A 13,386-nucleotide genomic window follows, 5' to 3' on the forward strand; every position below is an offset into this window, starting at 1 on the left:
CATGCTTTATAAACAAATATATTTTGGACTTTGCATCGCTTAACCAGCTCCATATGTTTCGCTTTTCTGACATAACAAGTTTGCTCGGTAGCTCAGCTGATACGGAGTTGTACTTAAAACGAGGAAGCCCTGGGTACGAATCCTGTGAAAGGCGAGTCACGGTAAGAGAGCTCAAAGAGAGACCTAAACAAGCTAAAACGGCACAATTACAGATGCTTTTTATGTCACATTTGCTTTTGTTAACACTATCGGGTAGGTTTAGGTGTAGTGTTGGTGGTATGTTATTTTAAAACGCAACGGAGTGCAAATTTCAAATCAGAACTGTGGTGATTCATATAAAAACCAACGACATAAAAACGTACCATATACACGTTTATCTGTTCCTGCAAAAAAAAAAAAAATGAACACGCTTTTAGCTCCACTCAGTGGACATTATACATCGAAACTGCAGCGCTATGTATGTATTGGTACGTATTTTGCGACTTGCGAAAACGTTCCCACAGGTATGTTTTTCTAATGAGACTGGGATGATATAATCATTTATACTCTATGATTTTATTGCATCCTGGTAATATACAAAAATACTGAGGTGCAAATAGTATCTGCCAACATAAAGTATAGATAGCATCTAATTACTGTTTACTCTTATTGCAAAGAACTGATACTTTTACATGGTGTAAATAGAATCTATCACTATTTTCACTTAGTGTAAATAGCACCTGTCACTAAGAAAATATGCTATTTGCGCTTAGTGCAAATAGCTGCTGCCAATCGATACCATACATGATCTAAATTTCAGCGCAGGATTGCAATTATTGCACATAATTTTACTAATTCCTGCAGGTTTCCCTTTTATAATGTAACCACAAACATTTATTGGTAAATTAATCAACAAAGATTATCACATCAAACGCTCATACTCACAGCGCACACACATAAAGCCACCTCTCAAAGAGCTTGCGCGTTACAAATTGAGTTCCTTTTCACAGCTTATTGTGTTTAAACAGTGAAATACACACAAAATTGTCAAAATGCCGGTCTTGGTGAGTATTCACTTGAACACATTTATGTTTTAAGTGAACGTAAACAGGTGAGAAATAAAACACATGAGCTGGAGCTTTATTGTTATTTAAATGATACTCTTTTACGTATGTGCATTGATCACTGTTAAAAGTAAATAAAGGTCTAAATGAGATCATTTGAATGATCTCTTAACTTCTTGTACAAGCCAGGATTGGCAAGTGACAGATGCTTGGCAAGGTGTTGCCTTCCGAGGCAAGCGAGCAGCCTGGTGTGGTAAGGTCTGTTTCACCATTTTCATCAGTTTTATAAGCAAAGTGATTCAAAATTTCAGTTCTGCTGCCCTTTTTATTAATTAGTTTTGGGCAGGTTAAGTGCTTTATCTATTTTGTTCATTTTGTATGATGTCGCATTTGACAGTTTCGCTTCAGTTTGGATGGCACACTGCCACCTAGCGGTGAAAACAGCAGCGTATCAAGGAACGAAAAGAGCAAAATCATGATTATCGCACCGTTTTAGATATAATATATACCGCCCAACCCTACCTGTCAGGTTCTTGAGGCCGAGTTGTCTAAGGCCGAAGTGTCCATCTCGTCTGTAGTTGAGAAAGATGGACAGGGCATAGCGTCCTTCGTACAGTTTAGTGCCACGGATGATCCGCAGGTTCTCCAGAGGAAGATAGTCAAACTGGTTCAGAGCCACCAACACATAACCCGTCACCTCACGGATAGACTGCGGAGACACAAAGAAATGAAGAAAATTAAGCATATATTTTACAAGCATATATTATACATTTCTCAGGTGAATCCCTTGGCAGTTCAAAGTAGTTTGTCCTTTAGTCAAGGCTTTACCAAAACTTCATCATCAAGTCTATTAGTTGACTAACGAGACAGCCTTGATATAATTTGAAGAGATAATGGCCCAAGAGAGCGCTGGACCCTCCCCCTCCACACCCACATCAATCATGTTGACATCCAATCACGGTTTCATACTGCGTATCATTAGCAGGCACAGAGGACAGGTCTATTTCACGCAGAAGAAGTGAATGTGATATAGCTGTACTGATCGGACACACTCATACTGCTGCTGTCGTCAGAGAAATCCATCTGAAGAGCTGACCAAGCACACGGTCACAGCTGACACCTGACAGTCACGTGCCCTGGAAGGCCACTGCTAGAGATCATTATTATGTCAAATTTCAGACAGGAATTAAAGGGTCACAGCTAATTGACCCTTCACCATTGACAGGCGATCTAACCAATCATAACGCCAATTCCGCCATTTTGTCTGAAGAAGTAGTCAGGGGAGTTAGTAGATTAACATCGGTGGACTTGAACTTGAAAAATGGTGTGTACCGACGTCTTTCCGCAGTTAAAACAACATTCTTTCTTATGTTCATTTATGTTTATTTGATGCTATAAATTAACTAGTAGGGAGAGATGATCGGTTCACGAGCCATTTGGTCTAAAGCGCTACAGCGATCTGTCATGACAAAAGGTCCACAGAACGGTATTTATTGTTTACATTTCTTTAAAAATTTGAGACTTTGTTTCATATCAAATATAACCTGCTTTGCCTTGTCTGTCGACGTGTTGTATGTGTCCTCTTTGCTCTGCAATGTATTTTTGTTTTCTCTGCGTGAGAACATGATGTGTGGCGTGAGAGCGGCAAGGCTTGTCTGACATAGCGACAGTAAATAAAGAGGGCGGGTCTTTGCGAACGGTCAATTGAAATAAAGGTGAATATAAATATGAGGACACTAACTTATTACAACTGCAAATGTCATATATGCGTTAAATTGACAAATGTCTAAGGATTTCACACCGAAAATTAGTAGATTTTAGATTGTGAGGTATAAATGCCTCAATGGTGTGCATAGTTCTTATACGTTTAGCATTTCACTTCAGAATTAAAATTTCCTGATAATTTACTCACCCCCATGTCATGCAAGATGTTTATGTCTTTCTTCCTTCAGTCGAAAAGAAATTAAGGTTTTTGAGGAAAATATTCCAGGATTTTTCTCCATATAGTGGACTTCACTGTTCAATGGGTTGAAGGTTCAAATGTCAGTTTTAGTGCAGCTTCAAAGGGCTCTACACGATCCCAGATGAGGAATAAGATCAGTCATTTAAAAAAAAAAAAAAAAATTATATACTTTTAAACTACAAATGCTCTTCTTGCACTTCTTTGTGATGCGCCATGCATTACGTTGAAAGGTCATACGTGACGTAGGTGGAAGTACCGTGGTAGGGCGAAAAACTCCATCTAATTTTCTCCTCCAACTTCACAATTATCCGATTTCGTTGTTTTACCTTTTTTTGTAAAGGGCGTTTGACTTAGTCTTTGCACGTTCTCTTTGTAGACACTGGATCGGTACTTCGCCTATGTCACACGTGACCTTTCCAACGTGATTACGTTATGTGTGGCGCATCTCAGAACAGTGCAAGACTAGCATTTGTGGTTAAAAAGTACATCAATTCTTTTTTTTTTTTTTTTTTTTTTTTAGAAAATTACCAATTGTTTCAGTAGATAAGTTATTCCTCGTCTGGGATCATGTAGAGCTCTTTGAAGCTGCACTGAAACTGACATTTGGACCTTCAACCCATTAATCCCCACTGAACTATATGGAGAAAAATCCTGGAATGTTTTCCTCAAAAACCTTAATTTCTTTTCGACTGAAGAAAGAAAGACATGAACATCTTGGATGACATGGAGGTGAGTAAATTATAAGGAAATTTTAATTCTGAAGTGAACTAATCCTTTAATGGTTTGTCCAAATCACTAACCCTAAGCATAACAGTGATGCTGGCCTTAGCATCACTACTATCTGCAACCTTTGTTATTATCGTCAGCAGTTTCTGTTACCTAGCAACAAACCTCCAAATCATTGGCCTCCAGGACTTTCTAATTTGGTTCTAATTTACCTTATTTAATTAAAGGATTACTTTGCTTTTTGCAAACTTCTCAAATAACACTGTTTACTTTGACATTAATTTGTTTTCTTGCCCTTTTGGTATTAAAAATTCACTGGATCAGTGCCTTAGCTGCCAAGAAATAATAAAAAGAAAAAGAAAATCTTGTTTTTTTTTATTTTTTAATAGACTTCCCTAAGAACACAGGCTAATTCAATTGCAATTACAGTTCTGCGCCGCAATTCATAATTGATTCATGCCAATTTATCATGCAGTAAACAATACACAATTCATTGCTAAATGAGGTTTAAGCTGGTTAATATGCCTGCGAAGGATTTGCTCTTTTAAATGGGAGCTTGGAATAACTCTGAATAATGTCAGATCACACTGAACCGCATGTTAACAAACAGCTCTTTCGCTAAATGTTATGCATAAATACAGCAGCTGTGAGTATTTATTTACTTTTTATTTATTTTTTCGTATAGAATGTGCATTTTGGTGGGTCTACCTTGACAACTAATATATTCACACAGACACACAGTCTTGCCTTCAAGAATAACAACAACAAAATTGACAAGTACCACAGAGACACTATTGTACAACATACGTCTTGCCTGGATTGAGGGTCATGCTCGTAACACAGCATGGCAGTCATTATAAATGCCTCAGCAGTATGTTTAAGATATGTGGACATGCTCTAAATGGGGAAAAGTGTTCACTATTCTAACTGTTCCCTTCACACAATACGATGACTTTATTCTGTCTATGCCGTTCCCAGGAGAAAGTCACAGGAAACGCATGCAAAGCGCAGTAAATGTTAATGCAGTGATCTATAAAGGACACACACATATTATGACTATATGAATACTGATTTTCAAAGTATGACATTGGACAGTCTATGTGTGATCCATCACAAATCTAAAAGCTTCAAGTAAGAATACATTTACAACAGAATAATTACATTTAGGTATCGGAATTTGCGAATGTTGCGAATTTAGCTTATGCACAAAATTGGAATATTGCATAAAACGTTTGCGAATAAAACAGCACTTCCATTCCATGTTTCTAAGAGAACAAAACTATCAATTCCTAGGGAAAATGGCGCAAAATATCTGTAAAAAAAAAAAAAAAAAAAAAACATGGAAGTTGTTGCAATCAGGGGAAGTCACTCAGTGGCTCTATTCTCTGACATTATAAATGTCTTGCATCTCAGAGCATGCTGACAAAACGCAATAAACGATGTCATGTTATCTTGCGTTTGGAATGCTGGTGTTTGGAAAAGCAATCATGTGACAGTTCTGGGAGGGAATTAAACCAAATCATTTTGATAACAAGAGAATGATCAAACCAAATTTTGAGATGCTGTGCAATGCAATTTGTCCTCTGGTTAGTCCACTTATCCAATCACATGCACTGTTGAGCCAAAGTCACATGAGATTTTTGTTGTGCATTTATTCGGTAAATGTGTTTTCATCATAGTTTATGCGCATTTCTTTATCCGACTCAGTTCAATGCATAAGTTTTTTATGCACATTTTTAGAATTTTTGCTCATCTTGGCATTTCCATCCCACGTTTTAATGCGATATCCCAAAATGCACATAAAAATAGGTGGATGGAAGCATAGCTAGTGAAATTGATATTGAAAACGATGATTGTGTGACTAAAAAAAAATACATTATTAACTATGATTGGTTTACCTAAAACAATATTCCTTCTTGATGTTTCTTTTTCAAAACCTTTGCCAATAATTACTGTATATCCATGTATTAATGGCATAATTGTGTTTGTTCACATACTAATCCATATATATTACCTATATACAAATCATTTACTGTTTTATTTAACTTGACATACAGCTAACTTATAACAGACTTTCATTGAGTCTATAAACTCAATTTATTAATGTGCTGTTCAATGTGTATACTATACATTTGTATATATAAACTATGAAAACTCCTATTAATGTATGTAAGTCATTATAAATAATTTCCAATTGCAAAGAAAAATCCTAAATGAGATCTCTTTAATCTCATTTTTTTTTTCTCTCTCTCTCTCTTCTAGACAGGAATAAGATTAAATGGAGAATTTCAATTAAGTCTCCAGCTTCTCAGCGAAAAGTAAATACCCCAGTAATCTTTCAGAAGATATCTCAACAATGTCTCAAACAGTGCTTATATTTGCCAAGATATCAGATACTGCAAAGTCAGATATCTCAATATGAACTTAAACATTTTCCATCAAGTGATCTAAACTGCTATCCGTTTTCACTTAATACCTCTATACTTTGTCCACAATTATCTCATTTGTGTCTATAATTATTTTTTCTCAGGGATTTTAGGAGAATCAAAGAGATGGTTGGTTGAGATTTACTGTAAATGCAAGCTTCAAAAGAGCAAATTCTTTTACTGAAATTGTCAGTAAAAGATCTTCAGCAAACAGTAAATATTTGGGGTTCTAATGACTTTATAATCTGCATTTCACTGGCTGTACAATGTCTCGTTTCAAAAACTTGACTGTCCTTGGTAAAAGCATGATGAAAGTCTGCTGACATCTTTATTGAGAGCATCTTTTGAGCGAGGCAGCAACAGAAGTAACAGGAGAATATTCAGAACAAACAAAACAACTCCAGTTACAAGCCAGAACGTGGCAGGCGATCATTTTTTTGGGAGAGATATGAGTCTGTGATTGAGGAGGGTAGCTGACAGAACCCCACAGTGAGAAGTGGGAAGAGTTTCAGGGTCACAATCATCCATTTTTAGATGACAGAATGTGGTGAAGGCGTCTTTACGAGCAGGCACGGTCTGCTCTGTATTCAAACCAAAGAAAAACACAATATAAATGTCATCGCTATTGTTAAACGCAATCTGTTTGTTCCACTCCATGTGGCAAGCTACATGACATTGCACATATTTGCCTGAAACTGGCAAATATTAAAAATCTATAAAGGAAAACAATTTGGAGGGCTAAATTAAGCAGCACTGAAGACTCATTTTAATAACAATGCATGTTGTAAGCAAAGTTTGGTCTTCCATAACTCAAATAATGGGACTTCCTCTAGTGCTCGGCGCCTCAGACGATCATTACCTTCATTTGAATAGCAATCATGACCTTTACGAGTATCTTTAGAAACAACAGCAATCATTCAACCACTGGAGAAGAGAGTTGGCATATTGTGAATGATACACCATCACTGCAGTTCTGAAAGTGCTATGAATCTAAATGCACTGAATGTAATTCATAGTAGTTTTTTTTTTTAACCAAGAAATTACTACATCGGCTCTGTGCTAAAAATCAATCAGCAGGCAAGAAGCTTTCAGAAAAGGTTTTGTGTAATGGATTTAGAATTAATTATTCTTCAGCTTCGTCTATGCCAGGGTCAATAGTGTCTAATTTGACAGATTAAGATACACAGTTCAATCATCATTCATACGAATGCTGTGCATTCAATTATGGTCATTTTTATTGTCAGACATTTTCATGTAGCTGTAATCATTTTCAGGTGTCTATAATTGCTGTGAGGAATTCATTTCACCTCAGAGACCGTGTCATGACACTGCTGGATGTAATGAGAGCTAGACAGCCGTGAATAAACTGGACGGACACACTTTCTAAGAGCTAGTGTACACTTTCACTGCCTGAAATGGGTATATTGCAGTGTTGTTGGAGTTAAGTACCTGAACTGAAACTATTGAAATTTCTGTTTCTATTTCTGTTAGTTGAAATAAAGCTGAAATAAAATAAAAAATAAATTAAATTAAAAACTGGCCACTAACTGAAATAAAATAAGTTAACATTGAAGAGCTAAAATGAAATAACAAAATTAAAACTAAATTAAATAATAAAAATAAAAATGTACTTAAAATTACACTGGTACCTTGGGAACATTAAAATCATTCAGCATCACTGCTTCGAAATGTAACATTAAAGGAGGCACATTTTACATTTTCTTCTCCTCAGTCTCAGGTTCTTGCACCAAAACAGTAATTCAATTTTGCATGACTGTTGTCCACACAAACAGACTGTTTAAGCTACTGTACCTTTAAGAATTATATGTAAAACACTTGGTTTACTGCTGGCAAAATGGGCCAAATAGGTAAGAAAACTTCAACACCCATAATGCACTGGGAATGTTGCCATCCAAGGCCACTCCCACAAGTCTGCTATGGATAGGCTTAACCAGAGTCAAATATCACCTTGCTTTTGTAGGAAATACTTCTTAGCAAACTTTTAGTCATCAGTGGCATCGACTTGTATTGTTCGCAGTGCAAGAATTCACAGAGTAAATGTTTAGCTGGAGTGAGTTACATTCGGTTTCCGGTGAGGGACCCAGCACGTCGTAGGCAGAGGCTAAAGGCTGCGAAGAATCATAAATATGGAAAGAACACCACTATGGAAAATCTGAAAAACCAAGGCCAAATGGAGGGGAAAATACCGAAAGAAACTGCCATTCTGCCAGTGCCACCGAACCCCATGAAGCAAAGCGCTGTTGCATACAGGTAAGACATAGTGTTTTTTTATTTCACCATAATGCTGTTTAAAAAGTAGACAATCTACGACACAATTTTTGGTAGTAAACCTACCCTAACAATAAACTGTTTTGTTAATAACCCTCTGTCGATCTGACTGTCTGTGGGCGGGGATACAAAAATGCAAAAGTATAATCTGTAGTTTTCACGAAAGCCCTGGAGCTGTCGAGAGTCCGTCAGATGGTGCGTTTTGTGTCATCCGACAGACTTTTGCTGACAAATAAGCGTCCATGTAACACAGAGAATAAGTAAACATTGTAGACATTGTAACAATACAAAGCAGGTTGAAAATTGGCAATGTTAAAATTATCTTAAAGTTCGAATTAAAAAGCTCACTGACTAACCAGCATAAAAGATGGAACGCTGCAGCAATGCTGACCGTTCCTCTCATTTTGTTTGTAAATTGATATTAGATGCCAGTCCTCAGTAAAGAAGTTATGACAAGAAAGTAAGTTGAACCACAGAACCATGAAAATGACCTTTATTTCATGGCACTTCAAGAGCAAAAATGTGTAATTAGTAAACACTAATATGCTTACAGACTATGAACTTCTGATAGTACTTTTTTGCGAAGGTGAAGAGATGCTTAATCTAACAATGTGTTAATTCCAATAAAAAATGCTGTAATTAAACTAATGTTAGTGAGCTTGCGGCCGTGGTGAAACTCTCTCTTCCGACAATGTTACAGTGACAGTGCAGTGGGATAATGAGACAATGCTATTAGCCCACAGACACAATTACCATTTTCTCCCATAAGCCCTCTTGAACCCTTCCTCTTTCTCACTGGGCACATTATGTCAGGCTGAAGTGATTTTAGAGGGTTTAGTGTTAGCGAGGAGGTAGTGAAATCCTACATCTGTAAATGAGAGGTGCAGAAGTCAAGTAGCATCATCTCTAGTAAAATTACAGCCTGGTTCATTTACCTCTTGGAAAAGGACATGCCCGTTCAGCAGCACACATTTAGTGACTGAAATAACAGCTATAGGGAGGAGATGGACGTCTCACACTCACTCAGAATACAGTGGATATAGCTATTGATATAGATTCAAAATACAGGGCATATTCGAAATGGCATACTTCCATACTAGAATAATACTAATGCTATTTGCACATGTAAACTGCATAAGAAGAGATTTTGGGTTATGCAGTGAATACTTTTTAAAGAATATGGGAATATGTCCCATTGTTTGAATATGGGGCATGATGTAATTGTTAGAATGCACTTTAATGTTTGGGCTGATTTCGCCTTTACTTTTCTCAAAAACGATATAATAAAATGACTTGAAAATAATACACTAATAATCAGGGTCACTGTGAACAAATATCAATTGAAAGAATGAGCAAACCTATAAAGGAAAACCTTTTATGAGTGTTTAAAAATGGGACATGATGCAAGGATGTGTGTTAGAATGCACTTTGATGTTTGGGCTGATTTTGCCTTTACTTTTCTCTAAAACTATACAGTAAAATGACTTGGAAATTAATAGAGTAACAGTCAGGGTCACTCTAAGCAAGGATCAATTGAAAGAATGAGCAAACCTATAAAGAAAGATTTTTATGAGTGTTTGAAAATGGAACATGATGCAAGTACTAGAATGCACTGATTTTTGGAGTGATTTTGCCTTTACTTTTCTCTAAAACTATACAGTAAAATGACTTGAACATTAATACAGTAATAGTTAGGGTCACTCTGAACATATATAAATTGAAAGAATGAGCAAACCTATAAAGGAAAACGTTTTATGAGTGTTTGAAAATGGGACATGGTGTAAGTGCTAGAATGCACTTTGAATTTGTGAGTGATTTTGCCTTTAACTTTCTCAAAAACTGTACAGTAAAATGACTTGAAAATTAATACAGTACTAGCGATGGTCACTCTGAAAAATAATCAATTGAAAAAATGAGCAAACCTAAAAAGGAAATATTTTTATGAGTGTTTGAAAATGGGACATGATGTAAGTGCAAGAATGCACTAATTTTTTAGTGATTTTGCCTTTAATTTTCTCCAAAACTGTACAGTAAAATCACTTGAAATGGGATACAGTGATATTTGGGGTCACTCTGAATCCATTGCAAAAGTCAACAAACCTATGAAGAAAAAAAATTTCATGAGTGGAGGAAATTATCCAATTTTTTCCCCCAAATATGTGCAGTTAAATTACATTTTGGTAACACTTTATTATAGGGTCTTTTAACTAGTTGCTTAGCATGCATATTACTAGAATATTGGCTATTGGCCGTAAGTTCACGATTAGTCAAAAAAAAGTATGGCTGGCTTGACTGGATTCTGCAGCTGACGGCTCACTTGACCGCCAGCATCCTTTTATACAAAAAAAAGAAATGGATTTAAACAAAAGGTTAACATTCATTACTTTAAGTTTTAGACACAATATTCCCAGTTGATTTGTATATTTTGCACCGTCAGCTGTGTCTCCGAAGTCGTTGCTGTGTCTCCGAAGACATTATGGCGTTCCTGAATGAATCACTGTTTTTGAACAAACCAGAGTTGATGGTTTGAATAAATCACTCAGACAGTTTTACTGTTTCGTTCCTGATTGATACAAAGTAGCCTATAAATGAATCAACTGAGTAAATGATTCACTCAGTCACGTTTGATGTGGTCATATGATGACATGCTTTTGCATCGCAAGCTTTTTGCTTTTATACAACAGTTCGGTAAACAAAAAGTACAATTAATGTTCAACTTACATTTTAATTCCAAGGTACTTACTGTTGCGGAAGCGGAAAAAGTTCAAGACGAAGAATCAAATGTTGCGCATTTCTGAATGAATCAGTGTTTCTGAATGAATTGGTTGAGGAAAAGATTGAATGACTCACTCATACAGATGTTCCCTTCCCGCCACCTACTGGCATAACAATGTAACCTTCAGAAAGACTAACTGAAAAACTGATTTCAGGAAAACCAAAGGGACTGAATTACTGGTGTCTAGTTTTGCAAAAGGCTTCAACCTTGAAATATTAGTAGAGCACACACACACACACACACACACACACACACACACACACAAACCTGTAATGAGGCTAGTGAGCTGGACAATCCCCTCTCATTTGGGCGGCTTTGATTAATGACAGGCCCAGTTTCTGATTACATCCTAATTAAAACGGAAAGCAAGTGGATTTCATGGAGCATAAGAGGGAAATGGGTAGAAAGAAGCAGAGCGTTTTAGTAAAGTAATCGCAGAGCCAGACTTATTAAACTCATTCCCTAAGAGAAAACATAAGGAAACAAAAGTGTAGGAAGATAGTAGCTCCTGAGAAAAAAATAAATAATAATAATAATAATTTAAATATAATTGTATGCGGACATTATAAAAGACCACACCATAGGCAGAATTTGTGCATGGACGTTTAACCCTATAAAGGCCCACTGTATCATATTTTGATACACTAGGCCCCTACTGTATAATATATGATCAAATCTTTGCTGAAAAACCACACAATCTTCAACATAAATTCTGACCTCTAATTTATAGTTCATACTTTTTTAGCAAGTAAAAGGCCTTTTAGTATAATACTAAAAACGTTCCCATTCAGGTCAAATGTCTTTTTGCTGTGAAATCTTAATTAAAAATTTTTATTAAAAAATGTATTAAAAAGTTTTATTAAATAAACATAACAATAACTTTTTATATTGTTATTAATATTTCAAGATGAATATTTACTGGACTGAAGCAACTTATGCTTACTTGATTATCTCTACATCATGAAAAAATCATGTTAAAATGTATCAAATATGATCATCAGGGTTTTGAGGAAGGTTTATTTCTTCATCTCTCAATCTTCACATCTTCAATACATTATATGTATTCTAAAAACTACATTCTTTGATCATAAAACTAAGCATTTAAATACCTTACTAAGACATATTATTGCGAGATATAGAGTAACTGTAAACTGATATTTATATGCATTTTATGTACTCTGTTATACTGTTATACACCTATTAAGTTTTTTTTTCTTTCTTTCTTTCTTTCTTTCTTTTAACTTTTGGCATTATAAACAGCATATTTTGGCTCAGTTTTTACCTCAAAATATTATTATTTTTTTTTAATTGATTTATTTTTCTCTTTTTTGTGAGGTCCATATTCTTACTATCTCACACTATATGGGCCATTAAAGCCTGATTTATCTAAATGAAACAAAACCTAAAACACATATGCAAACCTTTTATTATATTTTATTGTTATTATATATCTGACTATTATTTCTTATATCAGCCTTTACAGGGTTAAAAGTCCTATTTTACTTTCATAATCTGACATTTTCATGTGAAATAGATTATTCAATTATTACAGCTCATAATAATTGCAATAACTGTATATTTTACATAGCTATTTGAGTAATTTTGACATCCAGAACTACAAAATATAAAACCTTTGATACATCCTCTTGCAACTAAATTAAAAGTAATACCAACTCTTACACTGCTTTTTAAATAAGCCTAAACCCACTTTGCATTAAGGGTGTGCTGAGCACTCGAGATTTTTCCAAGATGAGAGCTGCTTTGAAATAATACTAGAAATAGGAATATTAAAACACTCAGTATTCACAAAAGACTGAAGGAGTTCATGAGGAGGAGAGGTCTCCGTAATCTATAAAGTTTAACCACATTCTGTCTGGACTTTTGGACACATAAAATGTCTGGATGTCATTGCACAAGTTGTATCAGCATAAAACAGTAAATCCACTTTTAAGGGCATCATCTTTTCTAGACTTTTGTGGCTAAAGCCCTGAATATTATTTTTCTGGGTCAAAACCATGACAGTTTTCTTGACTCTTGTACTTCTGCTGAAAGGGAAACTAGTTAGAAACAGAGAGAGCTCTGTAACGCAGATGGGTTCATTTGTGTACAGTGTCTGTTTACACGGCTGCCCACTTCTCCAGTCTGTGTCACTTTCTCTCTGTG

General features: G+C 35.6%; 1 protein-coding gene across 7 annotated transcripts in view; it reads right to left on the reverse strand.

Annotated features, from left to right (window-relative positions):
• Positions 1-13,386, reverse strand: part of erbb4a (erb-b2 receptor tyrosine kinase 4a) — a 581,429-nt gene that overhangs the window by 458,852 nt on the left and 109,191 nt on the right. For 5 of the 7 annotated variants that reach the window (XM_051890853.1, XM_051890868.1, XM_051890879.1 and 2 more), the window contains exon 3: positions 1,566-1,752. The exons of the other annotated variants lie outside the window; for them this stretch is intronic. In XM_051890853.1, the coding sequence (XP_051746813.1) occupies positions 1,566-1,752 (187 nt within the window). The remainder of the gene's footprint in view (positions 1-1,565; positions 1,753-13,386) is intronic. 7 annotated transcript variants of the gene reach the window in all.

Source organism: Ctenopharyngodon idella, chromosome 1 (assembly GCF_019924925.1).
Source record: "Ctenopharyngodon idella isolate HZGC_01 chromosome 1, HZGC01, whole genome shotgun sequence".
NCBI classification, from domain to species: domain Eukaryota; kingdom Metazoa; phylum Chordata; class Actinopteri; order Cypriniformes; family Xenocyprididae; genus Ctenopharyngodon; species Ctenopharyngodon idella.